The 23,979-nt window shown below is 43.4% G+C and overlaps 1 protein-coding gene across 5 annotated transcripts in view; it reads left to right on the top strand.

Moving 5' to 3' along the window:
- The first annotated feature begins 1,852 nt into the window (after nt 1-1,852).
- prrc2c (proline-rich coiled-coil 2C) overlaps nt 1,853-23,979 on the top strand; it is a 30,752-nt gene continuing 8,625 nt past the window's right edge. For 2 of the 5 annotated variants that reach the window (XM_017455831.3, XM_017455836.3), the window contains exons 1-23: nt 1,853-2,253; nt 8,931-9,101; nt 9,594-9,771; nt 11,439-11,548; nt 11,766-11,894; nt 12,031-12,323; nt 12,775-12,854; nt 13,167-13,306; nt 13,411-13,498; nt 14,384-14,567; nt 14,691-15,252; nt 15,491-15,657; nt 15,882-16,128; nt 16,424-16,628; nt 16,836-19,265; nt 20,412-20,572; nt 20,684-20,838; nt 21,202-21,565; nt 21,711-21,796; nt 21,935-22,129; nt 22,934-23,182; nt 23,386-23,478; nt 23,630-23,731. In XM_017455831.3, coding sequence (XP_017311320.1) covers nt 8,987-9,101; nt 9,594-9,771; nt 11,439-11,548; nt 11,766-11,894; nt 12,031-12,323; nt 12,775-12,854; nt 13,167-13,306; nt 13,411-13,498; nt 14,384-14,567; nt 14,691-15,252; nt 15,491-15,657; nt 15,882-16,128; nt 16,424-16,628; nt 16,836-19,265; nt 20,412-20,572; nt 20,684-20,838; nt 21,202-21,565; nt 21,711-21,796; nt 21,935-22,129; nt 22,934-23,182; nt 23,386-23,478; nt 23,630-23,731 — 6,333 coding nt within the window. In that variant the 5' untranslated portion in view covers nt 1,853-2,253; nt 8,931-8,986. Of the gene's footprint in view, nt 2,254-8,930; nt 9,102-9,192; nt 9,415-9,593; nt 9,772-11,438; nt 11,549-11,765; nt 11,895-12,030; nt 12,324-12,774; nt 12,855-13,166; nt 13,307-13,410; nt 13,499-14,383; nt 14,568-14,690; nt 15,253-15,490; nt 15,658-15,881; nt 16,129-16,423; nt 16,629-16,835; nt 19,266-20,411; nt 20,573-20,683; nt 20,839-21,201; nt 21,566-21,710; nt 21,797-21,934; nt 22,130-22,933; nt 23,183-23,385; nt 23,479-23,629; nt 23,732-23,979 lie in introns of those variants that run through there. The other 3 variants (XM_017455833.3, XM_017455835.3, XM_053675626.1) reach the window with 3 other exon arrangements.

The raw sequence follows: 23,979 nt of genomic DNA, 5'->3' as shown, positions 1-23,979 counted from the left end.
TAGGGAAGTTATTTGCATACATGTTGATTGAAGGGTACTCTGTAATGCATAATTTATACACAGAATAAGTAAAGTTCACACAAAGCCAGAGAGAACTCTATATCCTCTGTTCTCACCCAACTTAACGTGTCAGTTGCCAAGGATACTGTGAATTGACAGATCCTTATTTCAGGCGAAGAGTTTGTGTTCATCCCAAATTCATATCAGTGGTGTTCAGTTTGGTTAGGTCAGGGTTCTGTGTAGGCCTCTCATGATCCTCCACGCCAGCCTTGGCAAACCATGTCTTCATGGACATTGCTTTGTGCACGGAGGCACTGTCATGCTGAAACACGTTTGGGCCTCCTTAGTGCCAGTGTGTGGAAATTGTAATATTAGAGTATACAGAGACATTCTAGACTATACACCTACTTATGTCACTGGCTTAGGACCAATTAGGACCACCCCTGCTAATTTGGCATCTAGGTTTCCTCTATCTATACATGTTTTGGCGATGGTTGGTTCTAGAGATGAATTTACTTGCAGCAGCATTAATATATGTAAAACACAAATCGATGATGACCCAAACCGCATGCTACCACAAGTTACTAACTAGTACACTATATGGCCAATAGGATGCAAACACCTGTCCATCACAGCCATATGTGTTTTTTGAACATCCCATTCCAGATTTAGTCCCCACTTTGCTGTTATACTGTTATTTTTTAGTGTGGCTATAGGGATTTGTGCTTATTCTGCCATTGCCTTCTCCTGTCTGCTGTAAAAACAGCACCGCCTTTCGGATGAGACATTAAAGCGAGGTCCTGACTCTCTGTGGTCATTAAAAATCCCAGGACACATCATAAAAGAGTAGGTGTATACCCCGGTGTCCTTGCGAAATTCCCCCAATGACCCTTCTCTATTATGGCACCCTAATAATCCCCATCTCTGAAATGGCTATAGAACTCTCTCCTCTTCACTAATAGCTGGTGTGTGGTGGGTGTTCTGGTTCACTATGGCTTCCATCACATCATCCAGGTGGATACTACACAGTAGTGGTGGTTGAGGAGATCCCCCCCCAAGTATGTAAAGAGCTTTGAGTGTCTAGAAAAACGCTATATAAATGTAACTAACTAACTAACTAAGAGCATTAGTGAGCTCAGGCATTGACGTTGGACGAGGAGACCTGGGGTGCAGTCTGTGTCCCAGTTCATCCCAAAGGTTTTCAGCCAACCTTGGCAAACCATATCTTCATGGAGCCTCTTAGTTCCAGTGAAGGGAAATTGTAATACAAAGATATTCTATACAGTTGTGTAATTCAAACTTTGTGTGAACAGTTTGGAGATGAAATACATATGGGTCCGATGATCAGGTGTCCACAAAATACTGTATGTCACCTAAGACAGTGGTTTTCAAAGTGGGGGTTGTGGCCAGGGGGCCTCAACAAATTGGTGTGAAAAATAAATAAATACATGATTTATATATATATCCATCCATCCATCAATCTTCAACCGCTTACTCCTTTTCAGGGTCACAGGGGAACCTGGAGCCTATCCCAGGAAGCATCCGGCACAAGGCGGGGTACACCCTGGACAGGATCCCAGTCCATCGCAGGGCACAATCACATACACACTCACACACCCATTCATACACTACGGACACTTTAGACACGCCAATCAGCCTACCATGCATGTCTTTGGACTCGGGGAGGAAACCGGAGTGGGTTTTTTTTAGTGTAGTAGTGTGCTAGTATGCTGTTTGGGATGACTCATTAAGCTCACGGTCTCCCTCTGCCGGTGCAGTATCGCGTGCGCACGCGCCTGCCTTCTAAAATGACGTCCCGCTGCTACGTAATGACGTCATGGACTCGTGGATTGGCGTTCTGCCATCTTTGATTGCGCGACAGGCCGCGGCGGCGCGAGAGGGGGCCTCTCTCGACTGGAGAAGAGCTGTCTCAGACGAGACAACGGGGGGGAAGAAAAAAATAAATAAAAAGAAGAGGAAGAAAATATTATCAAGTAACGCCACCGGTCGGTCTGATTTTGTATTTTTCCCCCGCCAGGTTTTACCGGTCACGTTAAGCAAGAGAAACGTTACCGGACAGAGTCCTTCGCTTTTGGTAGAGATTGTGAGCTTGGGAGCTCTAGCTAACCAGTGTGTAGCATAGCATAGCATAGCATAGCATAGCGAGCTTTTGTAATCCAACACACGTACACGCGTGCACTCAGACGGGCAAATCGGCCTACATAAAGTCAGCGACGGGACCGGCGGAAACAGGTATGTGAAAAGACCCGAGGTATTGTCTCACACCACTCAGTCGGTAGAAGATGAAAAGCACGTACCCTGGCTGTGAGCATGCGGGCTGTGTTAGCATTGCTGTGTTAGCTAGCTGTGTTAGCATTGCTAAGTGGAGCAGGAATTAGTGCGCCGGACAGAGTCGAGTACAGCTCAGGGACTGGACTGAACAAAGCGGAAAACCTACAGAGTTGTGTGCTGGTAAGTTTTGTTCCGGTTGTGTGAGTTAGGTTGTGATTTTACTCGCTTTTTAGTGGTGGGAGGTTGGGGTCAGGGTCAGGTTTAGGAAGTTGAGGTTTAGAAAACGGGTCTGTGAACCGGAGGCCAACTCACCGGGCCGCTTTCACCCACCCTTCAGCAAAGACACGCTAGCTGTGTTTAGTCTTCTGGTGTAAACGCAGTACTATCTTCCTAACATCCATCGCTGGAAATAAAATAACACCTCATAGCCAACGGAAACCGCAGTGGATTTATTAGCTCTCGAAGCTAAAGTGCATGTACACAATGCCTGTGCGTTTACTCTGTTCTCCTGGAGGCTTATTAAAAGCACCGTGGTTACTAATGAAGCCTTTCTCTCAATAATAAGACTATCATAACTCAGGATGTTCCTCTGCAGACAGAGTTTCTGTGCTCCCTCCTAATCCTCCTCCTCCTCAGGTATCCAGACAGTGCTAGATACCCTGACCACATTTGTTTTGTCGCGCCATTTACAATCAAATCAATGGACGAGTTGCAGAAAACAGCGTCAAGAAGCACTAGGCCTTTAACAAACACTCTTATATATCAGAGTCAGGGGCACTTCATCATCACCACAAGCAGGAGAGAAGGTCAGATGTGAATAATCTTCTCCTGCTGCTGTAATAAGGGGTACTCCGAGCTGAGAAGTCAGTAGGTGGCTGGATCATGTCATTACTTCCTTGTCTAAGTAAAGACTTGTTCGGGGGGGGGGGGGGGGGGGTTCATTTAACAAGGAAGTAGGTAAAAGTATATTTGACCAAGAGGCAAACAAGACAGATCATGCTTCCTGGCAAGACTGATCTGTCTATAATGGAGTAGTTATAAGAGCACATTGGCCGTTCTTACTGAAGAGAGATTGACTTTGCTTTGTCCCCTAGGGGCACTAGCTCAACACTGGCGATTGCTTGAATGCTGATGGGGAATATGTTGGTATTGTGATTGGCTTGTGTGTTTGTGAGGCAGATGTGTTAGAAAATGGTTTAGCTTCAAGCTTGGCTAAGCGCAAGTCTCAACCCCCTTCTCTCACCCACCATAGACCTCTTGATTGTGGTATTGAAGTCATATATAAATATATAATTTTCTGTTGTTGTCTAATACCTACAATGGAGCAGGTACTCACTCAAATATGCACACATGAAACCTACACCTTATGGCCAAAAGTATCTGTTGCCACAAATTTGTATAAGACACATGTTTGTGTAAAAGCTCTTGTATGTTTGCTGTAGCATTACACTTTCCCTTCACTGGAACTAAGAGGCCAAAATCTAGTCCAGCATGACAATGCCACTGTGCACAACGCGAAGTCCAGACATGATGCGCCACGGTTGGAGTGGACGAGCTCGAGTGTCCTGGACCTCAACCACACTACACTGACTGCACGTCTGACCTTTCTAAAGCTCTTGTGGCAGAATGAGCACATTCCCACAGCCACGCTCCTAAATCTGGTGGAAAATCTTCCCAGAAGAGTGGAGCTTTATTAGAACAGCAAAAGAGGACTAAATCTGGACTGGGATGTTCAACAAACACAAAAGGGCATATAGAGTAGTGTCTTGTTTCACTGGAACCCAGAGCCCTTCCTACCCCATGCTTCATCCCATCCATTATGACCTGCAAGTAAATGTTATCTGGAGCTGCCTTGGTTGTGGCTTGAAGTCAAACTCTCCGCTTATCGTATCCGGTTTTCTGAAGGTGAAACAAACTGCTTTCCTTAATTCATCTTGTTGAATTTCTTTCAAGGTGCATCTCAAAACGTCCATGAACAGTTGAGCGTCTGATCCTAATGCTCTCTTTGCTATATGACCAGTCACTTAGGAGTAAAACCTGATGGAAAATAAGCAGTGACAGGATGATGTTAATCCTTCAGCTGTCTCTTTTTTTTCTGTTTGCTGATGGTTAGACAAAAGAAATGCATCTTAAGTTACTGAGAAACACCAAATTCCATCCTGAAGACTTTCCACTTGTCAGAAGACTTATTTACAGTTTTATCTCAGACTGTTACACAGCACTGATGGTGGAGACTCCAAAATTTTCAGAGAACGGTTGTGGCCTTCAGAAAAAGACTGCTAATCTAGGATTAGTTTGAATGTTAATAATGCAGTTGTGGGTGCAAATAAACGCTCTTGCGCTAATGCACTGTGCATGTGGACAGAGAACTCTGTCCCTTGTCCTGACCTGATACAGGTTTTCAATATCGGGACAGCTATTGTCCTGAATCGCTCATTCAATATCAAACTGGATATTGCCTTAACCACCCCTTTTTTGGGGGGGGGGGCATTACGCGTCTTGTACATAATATACATGTTTTACAAGCCCACCCCCTGCATCTTTGTGATGTTTTACGTAGCCATCAGAATCTTGCAGTGAGTTTTAAGTGTTGTTACTCGGGCTGTGCCACATCGTATCGTCCATTATATACTGGCACAATTCATCCCCATGATTGGATTTTGACGATATAGTTGATGACGTGTTTACGTGCTGCAACGTGGGAGTCTCACACGTAGAACAAGAACAAGCATGACTGAAGGTAACGTTCAAACCCAAGACGAGGAAGAATAATTAATTCCCAAAAAGGAGCTTTCGGATACAGATCAGATGTGGAATCGGTGTCTGATTTCTAAAGTGTGTCAAAATCCTGTATCAACAAAGGGTGCAGACATCAGATTCGTTCCAGCACCTCAAGAAAAAAACCCACCACTGTATGCTGATGTGACTTGTGGCCAGAAACGATGGTGTTGAATGTTTACTCTTTTCCTCTGGTCATTTATATCGTCACTGCAAAAATACCATGAAATATCGCAATATAGTTTTAAGTCTGTATCTCCTATCCCTAGTGGTTACTTCTTGGTTCTATTGAACAGATGTACATTTGTATGCTCTTTGTGTGTGTGTGTGTGTGTGTGTGTGAGAGAGTGAGAGTGAGTGAGTGACCTCAATCAACCTCTTGTCTCATTTCCCCACCAAACCCTCACTTTAAACACCTTTGATTAATAAGTTATGTAGGATTGAGAAGCAGTAGTGTATACATTTCTGACAAATATAAAAGCTTTAAGAAGTCACTTTTGCTTGTTTTTTTTCTTAGCAGTCAATGTTTGTACTCTTGTACTCGTATCGGACAACTTTCACTTTCAGTTCTCGCCAAAGGAGCACGTGTAGTTTCGTATTCTATGAAGTGCTTAACAAGGGCTCATCTTTTTGTGTGTTTGCATGCAGTGTCGTTCACTTTGGGCATGTGAATGTTTGCACACCTCATTGTGGTGCTGTATTGCTGGCCATTGACCTTCACAGTACAGTGCAATGTTTTGCAATTCATCATTGTTACATAAATCTGCTAAAACTATGGATGTTGCTACTAGTCGACATTGAAAACAATAGTCGATTGCACACAAATTCCCCAGGATTCTGTCATTCAGATTACTGTCACTTCAATGTTGCATTTAAAACTTTTTTTTTTTTAATAACATTAAAATAAAATGTTTGGAAATAATGATAGAGTATTTTTAAGTGTATCTAGAGTGGAAATGAATTATTTTTATTTTACCTCAGATCTCGCATGCGTTTGTTCCAAGTCAGTCGTGGCGGGCTCAGAAATGACCACTCGAGATGAGCATGGTGTGGGAGTATTTTGACTAGGAAGAAAACGGAAAAGTTTTACGTAAGATGTGTCACTGAAGCCGTGCATAACCGTATTCAGCACAGGTACGTAGGTGGTATCATAGGAGAGACTAGCCGAAGCAAGCGAATGCCCATCACTTCAACCCGCTGCTGCTGTGATCCCGTCCATTCTTGGGGGGGGGGGGATTACCGCGCTTATCTCTGAGCGAGAGACATGCTATCACTCAGCTTCTGAAAATTGATTGACTTCGTCGAGCCTGAATACACACACAGGTCAAGGTTAGAGCCGAACATCAGGACATGCTCGCGTATATGAAAGAGACCATGGAGAAGACAGAGTATGTAGCAATAACATCGGATTGTTGGACATTAATGTTCACCTATTATCGTTTTCAAATATTACCTTTCATTTAGTGTGTTATAGAGTTGTTTGTGAATGTAAAAACATCTGCGAAGTTTCAAAAATCAAAGCGCTGGACAAAGAGTTATTGACTCCTAAAAGAAGAAACCTATTCTGAACAGCTGAAATGAGTCGTTAGTAATTCCAGACTTGTGCTAACCTACGTAGTTTTGTAACAGAAAGACCTGGTCTTCATTGGCTGCTTGCTAACAGCGGTAGACCAATCACAACAGCTGGTACATCAGAGCAGAGTGTGCTCTCTGAAAGGAGGAGTTTAGAATGAATCATTTAGAACGGATCATTTAATGAGTCGTTCGTGACCCAGGGGGGAGTAATCCCGCAATTTAAATTATGGGCACATTAAAGTGTTTTTTGACCTTGGGGCATGTAAATCTATTGTATGAGATCTTTAAAACAAAATTAGGTGCACTTTAATTATGGGGTTTGACTGTGGTTCATAATTATTTCAAATGGATCATATATACACACACTTTTTTTTTTTTTTTTTTTTTTTTTTTTTTGACTGTCTTCTGGGGGTTTCTTACTTTTTGACTGGTCGGTTACTAAACTTCAATTTAAACGTCAGGCAGATTAGTCATAGCGCACATCCCTAGCTAAAGCAATCCACTTCTAATTAGTATTGCTGTATTGTTGTTGTATGAGTATTTGCAGGAAAATTTGGTTTGCTGCCATTAAATATACAATGAATTATCTATAATCTTGGGGTGGACAAATCATAAATACATTATATAGCCCACTGGCCAAGTAAAAGCTCCAGTGTGCTACCTAGTCCCAGGATTTGGTTTGCTGGAAGCTTAACTGAAACTCGCAGTGGTTACTCCCAGTGAGTGGCAAAAAGACTGAGCGGCAGCATTAGTGTACGACGTGAATTCCACGTAAACACAGAAAAAAACATGTCTAAAATAGGGAAAAAACTGTTGTGCGATCGCCTACGCTAACAGATTCAACAAGAAATCAGCGCTATCTTTTTACAGAGCGCCAAAAAACATTCAGTCCTTTTTTACTAAGTGGGGCAGTGTAAGTGTCAGTTCTTTTGGCGCGTGGTATTCATGTTGTACAATGATGAATAAGTTGCTACATGTTGCTTTTTAAACGCTGCCTATTTCCATTGATGAATACCTGGGGCTCATTCATGCTCACACTGTGTTTTACCTTCACACATATATAATGTTAATAAGTGGAAGCAGTGTTCGCTTCAAACAAACTAAGACGAGCTAGCTTACGGGCTGCTATATAAAATTATTTATTTATTTTATTATATTTGTTTATTCAACCATAATGTTTTTGTGTTCTTGTCACTTTAATTTCTCCAACAAATCCCACCTTGAAGTAGGACCAACTGTCAAGGCTTTTGTATGACTTCATTCTTCAGGTGCATATAAATGTTGGGAAAACTGATTTCTGGCCACATGCCAATGTTCACGGACCACAGGTTCTTGGCAAGTTGTAAGGGTCACTGTGGAGTCCAACTGCCTTTAATTTAGGCTGAAAATCATTAGTTATACTTGTTTTCGTTGCTTCCCCTATTAAAACCAGCCATTTTGTTGGACGTTTGGCCACTCAATCTGGAAGAGCCGTCCGTGTTCCGGCAGGAAAGTGAAGTCAATGCATACCAAAATGTGGTAGCGAATTGAATGCAATAATGTACATTTGAGCTAGTTTTTTTTTTTTTTTCCTTTTCTGATTGTTAAACCTACTTGTCTAACTATGGAATAAGAAAACAAAAAAAACAAATAGCCTGGACACAATCTGCCCCGGCTACTAATTTGTCTACCAGTACATTTAACATTTTTGCAAATGACTCTTATATTTGGTGTTTACATCTTTGTTGGATGTAAAAGGTTGCTATTAGTTTTTCTGGTGGTGGGTAGACTTGCACCTATTATGATGTGATCCTCTTGCCTCATGCTTGTTTTAGTTCAGTTCCTCTGTGGTACTGATGACTCATCATCCATTTTGAATGGAACCCCATGTGATTTACAGACCTGTCACTTCAACATGAATGACGTTGCTGATTTATAGTGATTAAAGCTGCAGATCTTTGTAGCCACATGTTATCCCAGCTTAATCTTTAGATTTCTCTCCATAGCAAGGAGAGTTGTTGTAATTTGGAAATAACTTGGGCATAGTTAACTACAGAGGGAAGAATAAAAGCGTGGATGTCCAGCTTGACAGCGTTTAGTGTAGTAATATGCTTGAGAGATTTTGGCCTAGGCTTTCAATTACTTCGTGTTTTGCAAACTCCTATTTGCACTTGCTCAGGTTCATGTACTCCTACGACTTAGAGAAAACCCAACTTCTAACCGTCTGACTCAGCTTTAATCCATGGTAGAGGATCATCAACCAGAGTGTGTGTGTTGTTTTTCTTTCCCCTTCCTCGTCTGGACAGGAGCCTGGTTCTGAGGGGTGAGACCGGAGGACCAGACTCAATGAGTTTCCAGCGAAATGTCAGAGAAGTCAGGGCAGAGCACCAAGGCAAAGGATGGCAAGACCAAGTATGCAACCCTTAGCCTCTTCAACACTTACAAGGGCAAGTCTCTGGAGACTCAGAAAACTGCAGGTATGACAGCACCTAGAAAGGAACCCTTTCAAAAAGAAAACAACCATGTTTGTTCTGTCTAGTAGGCTTTATGGTTTATAGTTAAAATGATGTCTGTGCCAAGGTTAGGGTTGAGACTATGATTCGCAAGATGTTTGCATCAAGGTCAAGTTAACTTGTTTTAAAAAGCCACTCATTGTTATAGGAAGCGCTGATTAGCTGGGTGGAAGGTGAGGTGCTGGCTAGGAGTCTCTTTCTCTCCCTGGTTCATTTACATCTTCAGCTGAAATGATCAGCCTTTGTCCTCTTGAATCAGCATTCCTGTGTGTTCTATGTGAGCGTTTGTTTGTCCATCATAATTGCATCCCCTGGGCATGTCTTTATGTTGTTAGGATTAAATTCACACCTTCTTACTGTATGTGTAGCTTGACTTAAAATCAACTCCCCTCCCTTCCTCAGCAACTCCTTTTCTTTACCCTTTTCCTCGATCTCTTGCACATTATTCCCTTTTAGTTGCTGCCAGACATGGGCTCCAGAGTTTGGGCAAAGTTGCGGTCAGTCGGCGTATGCCCCCTCCAGCCAACCTGCCCAGTCTGAAGGCTGAGAACAAAGGCAATGACCCCAATGTCAGCATCGTTCCCAAGGACGGCAGTGGCTGGGCCTCGAAACAGGACCAGGCTGGAGACGAACGGTACATCATACTTTATTACACACACACACACCCCCCAAGTAAAATTTGCTTTGTTGGAGGGTTTATAAGGTTCATATTGCAGACTATTGCAATATTAGTATTCAAAGGCCAAGATTGTAGTGATAATTAACCCAAAACCATATTGTACTGCCATCACGGATGTGCTCACATAAGCATCTGATTATAGTAACCTCATCATTATTCCCCTCTTGTGAAAACTCGTGGCATCTTTCATATCTCAGTGGTTTTATTTTTTCTGAAAATAAAGTTTATTAAGCAGAATTAGTTTAAAATTTCAAGGCAATATTCAAAGACTACGCAAATATTAAACCCTTGATCAGCATGTGTAAATTTTAATGTAATGTAGTAGTTAATTAAAAAAAAAATTTCCACATGCTTATACAATTATTATTTTTAAATAACGTAGAAACATCTGTTCAAGGTAGAATTTTAATAACTGTCTTGAACACTCTTAGAAAAAAGGGACTAAACTGTACTTTTCTGTATTACTGGATCTTTTGTGCCTTTAGTAATCTTTTACCTGGGAAAGTGCATGTAGTGTACCTTTTAAAGTACTGCTCTAAAAGCTAATTAATGTGGCCCTTATGATCTACTTATGTACCTTAAGTCCTTTTAAATGTACTCTGCATTCTGATTACAATGTTAAAGATGGATGCTAAAGGTAAAATGGATCTGTGCTTGAGTGTACCATCCCAGTCACAAGGAATGGTACAGATTACCTCTCGTTTTTCTGAGAGCTTTCCATATCTTTGTAATTATTTCATGAGGCTGAAGTTGGTTTCTTATTCTGTTTTTCCATTCCACCTTAAAAGGCACCTGTAGATACGCACTCGCTTACTGTATCACTTTTTTAAAAAGACAGAATAATGAGGGAAATCTGATTCTTTCTGTTTATTCACAAAGCATCTCAAGTTGACAGTAACATTTGATGTACAGTATAAAACTGTAAACCTCGAGTCAATGAGTGTTCTTTTGGGTTACCCTCGCCATCTGCAAGGTAGCCAAAACATGCCCATAACTCACTCCTTGACTCCGTTTTTTTTTTTTTTTTGACAAGCTGTGGACATGGATTCGCTTCGACCATGCTTTTATCACGCTATACTGTGTGGTTTGTGTCGCTGTGCACTGTTGATTAGCAGTGTGTAATGTGATTCACCCAGGGAAAACGATGGTGCTATACCAAATTAAAGTCCGAAAGTATTGGGATCAAAAAAGTATTGAAGTTTCAATGCACCATGAAATCCTAATCCAGTGATATTCACGACAGCATGGTGAGCAAAATGCTTATAACATGCATGCAGCCACACACTTGCTCATGGATACACGGCACACAACTCTTGTAACTACTACTAAATAATCTGAAACCCATTATTAACTAATCAAATCAATTTGGATCAATTTAGTGCAAATAGACAATCGTGTTGTTAGAAATAGGTCTCTCTCCGTGGATAATCGCTGGGAATGCATCATCTACATCTGTTGCCGAATAGGCCAGTCCAGACTTGCTCAAAGGTTTTTGTTAACGGGTGAAGATTCAACTCCCCCCCCCCCCCCGTTTTTGATTTGTCTACTTTATTCAAGTCAGCATTCCTCCATCCGTCCTGTCTTTTGTTATATGTATAACCTCTAATGGTTTGTGTTTGTAGGCAGCAGGAGACTCCTCCCCCACAGCCAAAGCCTCCTGTCCCTCAGGTGTCTGAAAATCCTCTGGGCAGCCGCTCCTGGGCCAATAACAAGCAGTCCGGGCCAGTTGATGGTTAGGCACTGTACACACACTGCTTCTGTAGAGTGCTGATTAACATTTTTCCTATTCAATGCACAGAAAATTGTCAGTTATCTATAACCTACTGAGGTTTTATAAGACTTCTAAAAAGAAAAAAAATGATTTAATGATTTTTCAAATGTTAATTGTATTCATGCTGAATACAGATTTGACCCTGTGAATTGACTGAAAATGTGCTGTTCTCTCGAAGTAGGGACTCCAAGGGTAAGCAGCCAGTTCCACCAGGAGTTCCCCAGCCTGCAAGCAGCGGGTGAGGCTGAGAAATCAGGCGAGCAGGAGGAAGAGCCTTATGGACCAGGCCCCAGCCTCAGACCTCAAAGTAAGAAAAACGGTCCTTCCTGATTGTGATGAAAGCTTTGTTGCACGTTTAAGCGTTAGTGTAAAAACAATAAAAAGCCTTCTATTTATTTTCCCTTAATCAGTCTTTCTCTCTTCCTCCCTTTTCCTCTCCAAAGATGTGGGCAGCTGGCGAGAAGGTGGGGGTAGAAACCTGAACGTGGCTTCCGGCCCTTCTGAGATGGACAGCAAGGCTCCTGAAGAGGTAGGACTGGGTCGTGGTACACCTTCCCCAACAGGGGATGTGGACGTGGCAGGGAAACCCTCTACTGGGGAAGGCAAGGAGAAGAGAGACACCAAAGACAAGCTTCCTGCTCCAGCCCCACAGCACAAACTCAATGGCGGACAGCAGCCACCCGGTGGAGAACCCTCTCAGGTCCCTGCTCAGTTTAGAGGCATGATGCCACCTTATGTAAGTCACGATTCAATAACCTTGTAAAAGATAAAAAAGAAACAAGCACCATGTTTGTTTTGAGCATTGGTACATCCCTTTTTACGGCTTAACTCTGACACAGCAAGTAACAAGAGCTGCCATTTAAATGGTGTAAATTTATTTTTATTTTTTTGGTTTGCTTGATTGACATCAACTGATTCGAACCGTTCTGGGTCGCAGGTCTCCATCACTATTTTTATTTCTTAAACCTGTATTAGTGTGCTGCTAATTGTCTTCGTACTACATGAGACATAACAATTTAAGGTGATGTTTGTCAGCAATCGTTGTTCTTCCTTTGTTATACGTTAATGCTGAACTGTATAATGAACTGCACGGAATAACAGCCAATTCCATTTACTAATTTATGTGCAGTGTCATCGATCTCATTTTGGAATTCAATATGAACTTGATCATTCTTCCTGTTGTGTAGATGTTCCACGCCTACCCTCGTATGTCTTATGCACCTGTACAAGGAAACTTCAGGTACCCTGGGCAGCAAGATGGATTAAAGTGAGTAATCCAGCCAGGCCTTAAATAGTATAGATTTGTTCTAACGTCAAAGCAGCAGACTTTATTTCTTTAATAAAAATGAGATTCATTTGTAGTTAAACTTCTCAAGACTGCTTTTGTTGAGGCTCCTACCTCCTGCCTGTTTTCCTCTGAACCGTAGCATTTTCCCACAGTTAAATAAATAAGAGTGACTTTGCTCATTCACTTATGAGAAGATAAGACAGCATTTGAAATGGCTCCAAAGCATTCCTTCAGCCCTGTGAACTCTTTGTTCCTTGTGCCTATTTTTCCTCTCTCTGCTTTCTTCTCTAGAGGTCCAAGGCCTGGTGGAAGACCTTCCCAGCCTCCTCCACAGTCGTGGATGCAGGATCCAGACCGACCCTCAATTATTAGTGCTTCTGAACTGAAAGAGCTTGACAATCTTGACACGGATGCTGACGAGGGTTGGGCTGGTAAGTCGGCGCTCTTCAAGCCAAATCTAGCCTATTTAGCGGTCAGAGTAGTTCTTTAATCTCTTGCTGCAATCTTTTTATTTTCTTTTTCTTTCCCCTCCCAGGTGCCCAGATGGAAGTTGACTATACAGAGAAACTGAACTTCAGTGACGATGAGGATAATCATGCAGCCAAGGAGAAAGGAGACAATTGGTGAGTGCTAATCAATATTTTTATTTATTTTTTTGCGCCACACACGTTATAATATTAGATGCATTAATTGATTCATATCAATTTTAATACACTGGGGTGGTTGTTAATTGTAAATGAATGTACCTTTTAATGCCCAAAATGAATTTGTATGATATAGTTGACTGACCAGCATGTTTAACCTCTGACTGCTCACACCTACTCACACCAAACTTGAATAAACACCATGAGAATATTTTCTTCTTAATTTTTTTTTTTTTTGGACAATTTTTCATCTAGTCTTCTTATTTTTGCCACAGTCAAACTTTTCTTTGCACAACGTAGAAAAATCAAGTCTCAGTGGTGATGAGTCATTCTGAATGAACATAAAAGAAAATGACAATACTTCATAGGGAGCAGCAGCTTTTCAACCACGAGTTTGTTTTACAGTGATTGGTTTCACACACACACAGTAGGAGTAAATTTACTACCTGTAGCACGGTTGATGAACGGGTAAGTCACTGCAAGCTAAACAACCTTCAACACCTGATAGAAAGCTTGCCAGAAAGTTCCACATGACCTCTGGTTCAGGAGTTGAATATATTTATGTTCTGTAAATTGTTATTATTTATGACATTTAAAAAAAAACCACATAAAATACTTGTTCCGCTTAAGATTGAAATCTAAATACAGAAGCGCACAACAAATATTTTGAGCACAAAACAGTTGCAGTTACAGACTATGGAATTTTTACACCCATAGTATACTGGCAGGTAAGTAACAGTGACTGTAACTGAATTGTATGTGCGTTCATCCTATAAATGAAATTATCTAGCATATTTTATGGTGTTTGAGAGGAAAAATTTAACTTTGCAAAAAAAAAAAAAGCTTTTAATTTTTTCCATACAGGGAGTGGGTAAATAAGGTGGAACGCATACGATCTCGCAATGCTGATGCCCAGGAGAGTTGGAAAGAAGGGGGAGAGGACAGAAGTGAGCACAGGAACTCATGGGCAGACAGTGGGGAACCTAGAGCTTCCTCACCAATCAGTGCAACTCAATACAACAAAACAGGACCACCTCAAGACTACCAGGTAAGGCATGCAACTTCAGTTCGTCATCTTCATAAGTGTTGATTATGCCTATGCGGTCTGTATCTTGCTGTTGGATATATGAGATGAGCTTCCAGGCTGATAACAGGCTCTTTATTCTCCCAGGCTGGACGATCTGCAGGAACTGGTGTGGCTCGTTTGTCAAAACCTTCCACAGCCTACGCTGCTGGTGAGGATGATTCGGAGGCATGGCGACAGAAGCGTAAGAAGCAGTCTGAACTTTCCGAGGCTGTGGAACGTGCTCGGCGGCGGCGTGAGGAAGAGGAAAGGCGAATGGAGGAGCAGAGGCTGGCCGCCTGTGCTGAGAAGCTCAAACGCCTCAATGAAAAGCTACGGCCTGCTGTTACTCCGGAGGTTGCAAAACCTACTACGCCCGTCCAGAGCAATGAATCAGAGGCTGAAATAGTGCCTAGCTTGCCTGCTGAAACCTCGCCCACTCATGCTGCTCCTGCACAGCAACCCCTCCCATCTGTGCCCATACCTTCTCTTGATGGGCCAGAGCCAAGTGTGGAGGAGGAGCCGCAGTTTGTTACCAGGCAACCCAGCCCTCCGGTCCACAGGACTGTTACCGAATCGCAGGAAGCCGAGGTGGAGGTTGCAGTAGTTGAGGAGATACAGGTGGAAAGACAACCAATTAGAGACTACTTTAGCCCAGAAGAGTGTAGAGGTAAGAATGGGATGGAGAGTTTATATCCCTAAGGGCTTGGTTAGTGTCTGTCACTTAACTTATGTTGCCTAGTTTGTTGCAATATAAACTCATTGAAAGTACATTGAAAACAGGACAAAACATACAAATTTTTGAAAATGATATTCACATTGTGATCAAACATCAATCCCCACCTAAATGTCGGGTGAATTTTTGAGTGAGATTTCTCAAACAGTTGTTCGTGTATATTCTCTTGCAGTTGAAGAGCCTCCGATGCCTCGGCTTGATCGCGCTGTCAGTGAGGATATACCCCACCCACCACTGGAGAATGAGGGTGAGGTGGGGGCCACAATTCGTCCTTCACTCCCCTCTGGTTACTCCAAACAGTTCCAAAAATCTCTGCCACCCCGCTTCCTAAGACAGCAGGTATTTGCCTCACGCAGAGAATCATCGGTTTTGTAACCACCGCTTCACCGTTATTTCACATTAGTGTAAGGCATGCTTGAAAAGGAAGTCATGTCTGTAGGGGTTAATTAACGATCTATGTATAGAGTGCCTCTGGAGGGGTTTTTGACTTCTGTGAAACCACCGAAGATGATTGACAAAACGTTGACTGTCTCTTGGTGCACTTATTTATATTTCTATCTCAGGAGCAGTTGAAGCAACAGCAGTGGCAGCAACAGCAGCAGCAGCAACAACAGACTGCTGGAGGTTCAGTGTCCCCCTCAGGGGGATCAGTGCCCCCTCAGCATCGCTCTCTCTATCAGCCACTGAATCCGCATCATCAACATCTGGCCTCTATGGGTTTTGACCCACGCTGGCTGATGATGCAGTCATATATGGACCCACGTATAATGTCTGGACGCCCACCTATGGATATACCTCCCATGCATCCAGGTAAATTATTCCATCTTGAGTTTACTCCAGGAAAAAAAAAGTTTAATAACAATGTTATTTTTTTTATTGTTGTTCCACCAAGACATTTCTTCCTTGATACTCATTTCCTTGAATCTGCATAATCTTGATTTCCTATCCACTACAATTTTTTCTTTATGAATACGAATACGTTTGCGGATTCGTGCATCAGCGAGCAGTTTTGGGATTAAACACTCCAGCACATGCCTATATGTTTGTGGCATTGTTTCAAAGAAACGATCATGGTTTGCAAATTATTTCAACTATCTCTTAACAGGGAGAATGCCTCCAAAACAGTTGGTCCGCAGAGAGCCCACTGATAATAGTAGTTCTGGTTCCGATTCCTTTGATCACCGACCAATAAGAGAGCATGGGATGACCAGTGAGCCTCGAATGGTGTGGGGATCGGACCCTTACCCTCCGACTGAACCCTTAACTTCTCCAACACCCCCTAAAGTCCAGGAGAACTGCAAGGAGCCGCGGTGAGTTTTAAAAGAAAGCTTTAATTTGTCGTACTTGGTTTTGATCTCTTCAAAATGGAACTTTTCTTGAAGCTCTTTATAATTTTTTTTTTTAGTAATTGGTCAGTCACTCTGGGTGTAAAAGGAAACCTATTGAGAGAAACCTCTTTTCAAATATGAAATTCCTGTTTCATATGCTCTCTCTCTCTCTGTCTTTTATATGAGTAGACTGGATGCTGGTCTGGACTTGGAAAGAGGACTATCATCTGTGTATCCTCAGGAACACAGCACGCTGGAACCGAGGGGCAAGAGTGACTTTTTCAGAGACTCTTCTGAGCCTCTCTCCACCTTTAGCCATGTTTCAGAAGAGGTGCCAGGTCTCCTGCATACAGACAGGGCCCCCGTCATCTCTTCCTTTGAATCTGAGGTAGCCACTCTCTCTGGTGGAGATGAGGTTGAGGCTATTGGGCAGGCTGTGCTGAAGAGGACCATCTCTCAAGGGTCAAGTCACTCTCTCAAACTGGAAGAGCCCAGGTTTGAAGGCGTTTCTGTAGTACAGAAGACGGTGGATCTCCCTGAAGCTTCAGAACGGCTGGAGGACAGTTCCAGAAAGGAGCCCTTTGGCCAGGGACATGTAATTAACATTAACCGTGCCACTCCACCTATTGCTACAGATGGTATGCACAAAGCAGATAAGCTGCCTCTACAAGCACCTGGTAAGCAGAAGGGTGAGCTGCGCTGGGGGTCTCGCGGAGGGAGAAGAGAAGGAGTTGGGGGGGAGAGGCCGGTTAGGAGGTCAGGGCCAATAAAGAAGCCTGTCCTGCGAGACATGAAGGAGGAGAGGGAGCAGAGGCGAGAGAAAGAGGAGCGTCATGAGCGAGGGGAGCGATCGAAAAAAGAAGGTCCTGCTCTCAAAAACCCCCCACCCAGTGTGGCCACCGTGTCTGATGGCCAGAAGTTTTCTAGTGAGGGGACGAAAGAGATCATGGTTGGACCAGAGGAAGGAGCAGCACCTGGTGTCACCAAAGCAAGAGAGCCTCAGGCACCCATAGGTACAACAGCCACCACCACCACCCAGGAGGAAAAACCAAGCAAACCCCCGCCCAGTGACAAGCGCCTTGAACCCAAACTACCCTCTCGAAAAGAATCCAACCTGTCAAGAGCCAACCGCAGAGAAGAGCGGGAGAGGGAAAGAGAGCGAGAGAGGGACAGGGAGGCGGACAAGGAACATGACTGGCCTGCTGATGCAAACTTCAAAGGGCGGGGTCGGGGCGAGTACTACTCACGTGGGCGTAGTTATCGAGGCAGTTACAGTGGACGAGGACGAGGTAGCCGTGGGCGTAGTCGTGTGGAGCGTGTGGAGTACTCGTACCGAGAGCCACGCTCCCGTCCCGATCTGCTGAGCGTCTCTGGGACTGCAGGTTTCCGCTGCCGTGAGGAGAGCGAGACTCGCAGTGAAAGTTCAGATTTTGAAGTGCTTCCTAAACGCAGGCGCAGGAGGGGGTCAGACACAGACTCTGAGAGCGAAGGCCGAGAGTCTGCTAGTGACACTGGACCTTCTGACCGCGAGCCCACTGCTAAACCTAGTAGACCCCTACGCCGTGATCTGCCTGACCCTCGTCCTGCCACAAAAGCTGCCTCTGGGTTCGGACCCGGACACCTACCAGATAAATCCGGCCCTCGGGAAGAGGAGGGTCGGCCCAAACCAGGATTTCTTCCTAAGGGAGAACCAACACGACGTGGTAGAGGAGGGCTATACAACCGGAGAGGTGGAGGGAGAGAGCGTGCTGCCAACAGGTCTGCTCCCATGCGTAGGCCTGCGGTGAGAGAGAGCCTGCCTTGGCCCTCCAAGCCCATGGAGACGTTTAGGCCAGAAGAAGCCGAGGCATCTCGCATGGACGGCACCACCTCTGAACAGCGCTTGCCTAAACACGAAGGCAAGAAAATAAGAGATGCTGGCCAAATCACTAGAGAGAGACCTCGGAGGCCAAGGCCAGCGAGACCCCCCAGGCAGGACAAACCACCACGCTTTAGAAGACTTAAAGAACGTGAAGCAGCGATCATAGCAGGTGAAGCAGCAACTGTTGCAGCAACACAATCACCTGCCCCAGTGTCTGAATCTATGTCTGCAGCAGTGTCCAAAGCTCCAGGAATGCCTGTCACCCTCCCTGAAGGTCCTGCTATAGCAGCACCTATTACCACTGCCACCACTCCTGCCGAGGTTCCTGTAACAGAGGCGGTACTTCCTGAGACGGGAACCACCACAGTGGTTGCTGCTGGCAGCAAATCCCCGGACTTGTCTAACCAGAACTCTTCAGACCAGGCCAACGAGGAGTGGGAGACCGCTTCTGAAAGTAGTGACTTTAATGAGCGGAGGGAACGAGAAGAGCGAAAGGGTGCACTTGATGCAGTGGTCGCTGTTACAGCATCTTCATCTGCACCCCCCCAATCCACGGGAGGTCAAAGCAAGTCTCCTGCCGAGGCAGGACTAACTCCGAAACGTGAGGCAGTCCCTGTAGCCAAGAGGAGCTTCTCCAGTCAAAGGCCAGGAGACAGACAAAACCGCAGGACTAACACTGGCGCAAAGGCTGGCAGAGGGTACGCAGGGGGCAAGGGTGAGCGCAGAGGAGGCTCCGGAGCGAAATCTGGACGCAGGGGGTGAGTGCCTTTTTGGTTAAACGGTTAAGTAGTTAACCTATTCATATAGACCTCTTGTTTGTGTTTGTATAGTGATGTCTAATGAGTAGGATTTTTACCTTGGTTGAAACAGGTCTGTGGCAGTTTCTAACTGAACCATACATTTTGATATATGGATGTGATTATCAACATACCCAATGTCTAAGGTTTCTAAATCATTAATAAAAATAAACCTTGTCTTTTCAAAGAGCAGTTTTATTTTGTTGTTTGCTACTATTTTGTAAGCGCAAAATTGAACCTGGTGAAACGAAGCAATCAGCGTACAGTTAGACTAGTTTGTTAGTTAGCATATACTGGCTAATTAATGCAAATAAGACTAAAATTAAGTAGGTATCTCCACCTTGATTTGTTTTTTGAGGGGTTTCTTTGGACCTAAGTGCTGTTATGTGAAGACTGTTAATGTTACTAGTTATTTGGCCAGAGACATAATATACTTTTAATAACTGGTGGAAAGGATGCAAAAGGAAAATGAACGCTCATTTCTGATACATATGGAAATTGTGTACCATTGTCTACAAGGCTGGCTGGTGTAAAAGCAACAGAAGTCCAAAGTTCATAAGTTCAAATAGCATAGGAAGTGCTACTATTGTACATGTATTACACAAAATTGGGCAATGATTTTTTTGGATCTGAGGGGTCCTGTAATTTCACGACAAAGTGTTTGGTGAAGGAAAAATAGTGGTCTTGCTATAGAAACCGCTTTAGGAATCTTCCTTTTATAACAGACATCCATTTGACCTCCAGCTTTGATGGTAATGTGCCAGCAAGAAGCTATATTGTGTCGGTGTCCAAGCATAGCTTTTCATATTTTTAGACTGTCTGCCTCTCTATAGCTGAACGAGAGTCTGAAATAGCAAGGTTGCTGTCCTACATGCTTTTGAAGTGAATGTGTCTAAGCTTATATCAGTATTACTGGAATATTTGGCTCTTTCAAAAGAAATATAAAGTAATAACAAAAACCGATTTTTAAGTAATGCAGTCATTGCCCTTGCTCCACACTCTCTGTATCTCTTCTGGACCTTACCTTAATCATATTCAACTCCTGTCTGTTTCTTTGAATTTCCTTCTAAATATATTTTCATGCTGTTGTTGGTACTTTCTCTGTAGTGCTGCAGCTCAGAGTGCGGATGCTGCCCAGACTGGAGCAGGTCAGAAGTCCAGTAGAGAGCCAGCTCCTGGCCGGCGTAAAGAGGAGTCCAGGCAACCCGTTAAGAAACCTAAGGAGAAGGAGAACGCACTATCCCAGTTTGACCTTAACAACTATGCCAGTGAGTCGCCGAAATCCTGTTTGGTGGCACTGCTATCTCTAGAACCTTCAAACCTTGACGTTTTAAGATGCTGCGCAGTGGCTCATTGCACCTTGTATTTGATTAACTTAGGCGTGGTAATCATTGATGATCATCCAGAGGTGACGACCTTGGAGGATCCACAGTCCAACACTAATGATGATGGCTTCACAGAGGTTGTGTCTCGAAAGCAGCAGAAGCGTCTGCAGGATGAGGAAAGGAGAAAGAAGGAGGAGCAGACTGTGCAGGTTTGTATCATTTGGGTGAACGGTTGCACTTTATTGTGAAATCTGTGAATCCGCTTTGCGGTTTATGCAACCGAGCCGAGAACGACACTGCTGCATTTCCGTTGCTCATGCGCTCTTACCCACAAATTGTCAGTTGGAGATTTAATGGGAACCATCGGGCTAGAGTCGTAAAACTTGGGACATTTTGAGTAAACAGCATGCTGTGCCAGATATGAATATATGGCTGTCTTGCAGGATAAAGGAAATGTATTGTGTGTGTGTCTCTCTCTCTCTCTCTCTCTCTCTCTCTCTCTCTCTCTCTCTCTCTCTCTCTCTCTCTCTCTCTCTCTCTCTCTCTCTCTCTCTCTCTCTCTCTCTCTCTAGAACTGGGGTAAAAAGAGCTCAGGGGAAAAGGGCAGGGGTGGAGGTGGATCCAAGCTGCCACCAAGGTTTGCCAGAAAACAGCAACAGCAGCAGACATCAGCTGCATCCGCAGCCCATCAGACTCAGACCTCTTCTCAGTCAGCTCATCAGTCTCAACCACAGCCATCAATCTCTGTCTCCCAACATAGCCTTTCTGCTCAGACCCAGACAACTGCCTCCTCGCAGCCTCTAGAGGGTACTGTGGCCCCTCTGCCCCCTGCATCTGTCGACTTCTCCACTAAAACCCAGGCACACAGCACTCTGGGTACCGAGCTGTGGGAGAATAAAGTGGCTGGCTCCACTGTCCTCACTGATGTCAAGAAACGTACGGCTTCGCACATGTCCATGATCGTGATTGGCTAGTTTTGTCTTTTGTCATTTATTTATATAAATTATTTTATTTTATTTTTTTAACACTTTTTTTGTTGATTGTATGGTTCATACTGTTTGTTTGTGTGCATTAATTTCAGTTGGGCCCATCAGCCCCCCTCAGCCACCCTCAGTCAGTGCCTGGAATAAACCTCTTACCTCTTTTGCTGGGACCGTGACCTCTGAAGTGAGTGTGGTGTCATTCTGTATTACTTCATTTACCTTACTTCACGACTGTATTTTACAATACGCACAGATATTTCATTCTTATTTTATTGTCGTGGATAAACAGTCTACATAAGTGGTTCTGTCGTTATATGTTAAGGGTGTGAAGGCAACAACGGACAGTGGTGTTGAGCTCGGCATGGAGCGTATCCAATTTGGCGCTCCCTCTTCAGCAGGTAGTACGGACAGTGATGGAGCACCAGCTATGTTGGAGAAAACCTCTGATAATAAACTACCCGAACCCAAAGAACAGAGACAGAAACAACCCCGTGCTGGACCCATCAAAGCGCAAAAGGTATATTTTGCCGTCACAGGACCCAGGCCTGGGAGCCTGCTTTAAAGTTGGCAGTGTTTGTTTGTTTTTTTTCCCCTTTACAACATGTCATTCAGACTGTTGTGTGTTAATATTTTCAATATTCTCTTTGCTAATAATAAGCTATTTTTGCATTTATTTTCGCAAATATTTTGCTAAACTGACTTTATACTTCATTGCAGTCTGTTAGTGCAGGGGTTAACAAACTTTTCCAGGGCAAGGCCCCCCAAATGGCATTAACATTTGACCAAGGACCCCCTTTTGTAAGATGTCTTTAAAACACATTAAAAATAGAGACTTCAGAATACATCCCCCTTTTTTACGTTGATGTTTTGTCTATTTAGCAATTAGAAAGTTAGGTATAGCAAATGTGATTTTTAATATGTATTGTTACAAATAACATGTTATAGTAATGTGTATATATAGCAAATCATGTATTTATTTTTCACACCAAATTGTTGAGGCCCCCTGGTGGCCCCCACTTTGAAAACCATTGTGTTAGTGCACCAATCAAACTGACCCATGATCCCTAAAATCTTGTAAACTCCAGGCTTTTTCAATTTTGTCCAAATATTTTTGAAGCAATTAATCGCAACAATCTCCGTCTTGATAGGAACAAATATCTAAAGGTAACCAAAATTATAGGTAGTGTTTTACACCCAAGGAAAAATCTAGCCACCCCAAATGTCCCTGTGGTTCCTCACATTGTTTGGTAGTGGTCAAAATGCTTTGCTTCCTCTCCATTGCATATAGTTAAACTTTTTATTTTTTCTCTCCTCCCTTCAGCTGCCTGACATGGCTGTTCCTGAGCCGAAGGAGTACAAGCCTGGCCCGATCGGTAAGGAACGCTCACTAAAGAACCGCAAGGCCAAAGATGTACGCCAGTCAGAAGGAGATGGATTGGAGAAGGGTGGTCCTGTTGGTAGCAGGGACAGGGACTCCAGTTCTCCTGCTCAAGACAAAGTTCCTGAACTAGGAGGCGATATTGAAGGCATGATCACAGTCCCCTCAGCTGAGTATTCAAGCAGTTCCAAGGTATGGGAGCTAAAAGAGACATCAGACCTACATGTTTGTTTTTTTACAGCATTTAGTTATTTCTTAATATAGAAAAATATTTACAACAAGGATCCTTGTAATAGCTGCATGTTAGACATTTGTTAGTGTTTTTGTAGTTGAACACTTTGATGTAAGTGTAGTCCTAATGGTGTTCGAGTTGTTCTAATGGTGCTGTATTGTAGGAATCTGTGACTGACTACACTACCCCGTCCTCCTCACTGGCTGACACTGTGCCTACTGGAGGAAGCAAGATTGAGGAGAGCCTAGTTGCTAATGTAAGCCACGGCTGCAATTAGTATGTCTAATTCTCATTCCGTTTGTCATGCTTCTTCTTCTCTCTAACCTTTTTCTTTGATTTTTCTAACGCTGCAAGTATCCATATAGATTTTTACATATGACTCAAACTTCCTCTGTTTGTATATTCAGGTGGCACTCCCTCCCTCACTTCCACTGCCTCGTAGAGAAACCCTACAGCAGAGCACGAGCCTGAGCACAGTTTCTCCTGCTACGGTGGACCTCACACTGAAGGTAATGTTCAGTGCTTTTATATTGGAAATTATCTACTTGTACATTTCAGACTTTAACTAATTTTATTAGAAAATTATTTCAGACAAACTTAATTTGGCCAAATACTTGTGTAAAAAAGTGTTTTAAAAGTGGTTTGCTATAATATTAGGGAAAATGTAGGATATCAAAGTGTTTGAGACAGCCATGTCAAATTGCTATCTTTTAAGACCCTGTTAATTGCTGTGCAGTATATACATTGTACATTTTCT

This window comes from Ictalurus punctatus, chromosome 25 (genome assembly GCF_001660625.3).
Source record: "Ictalurus punctatus breed USDA103 chromosome 25, Coco_2.0, whole genome shotgun sequence".
NCBI classification, from domain to species: Eukaryota; Metazoa; Chordata; class Actinopteri; order Siluriformes; family Ictaluridae; genus Ictalurus; species Ictalurus punctatus.
The sequence above is the reverse complement of the archived record's forward strand: the minus strand, read 5'-3'. Positions and strand labels throughout refer to the sequence as shown.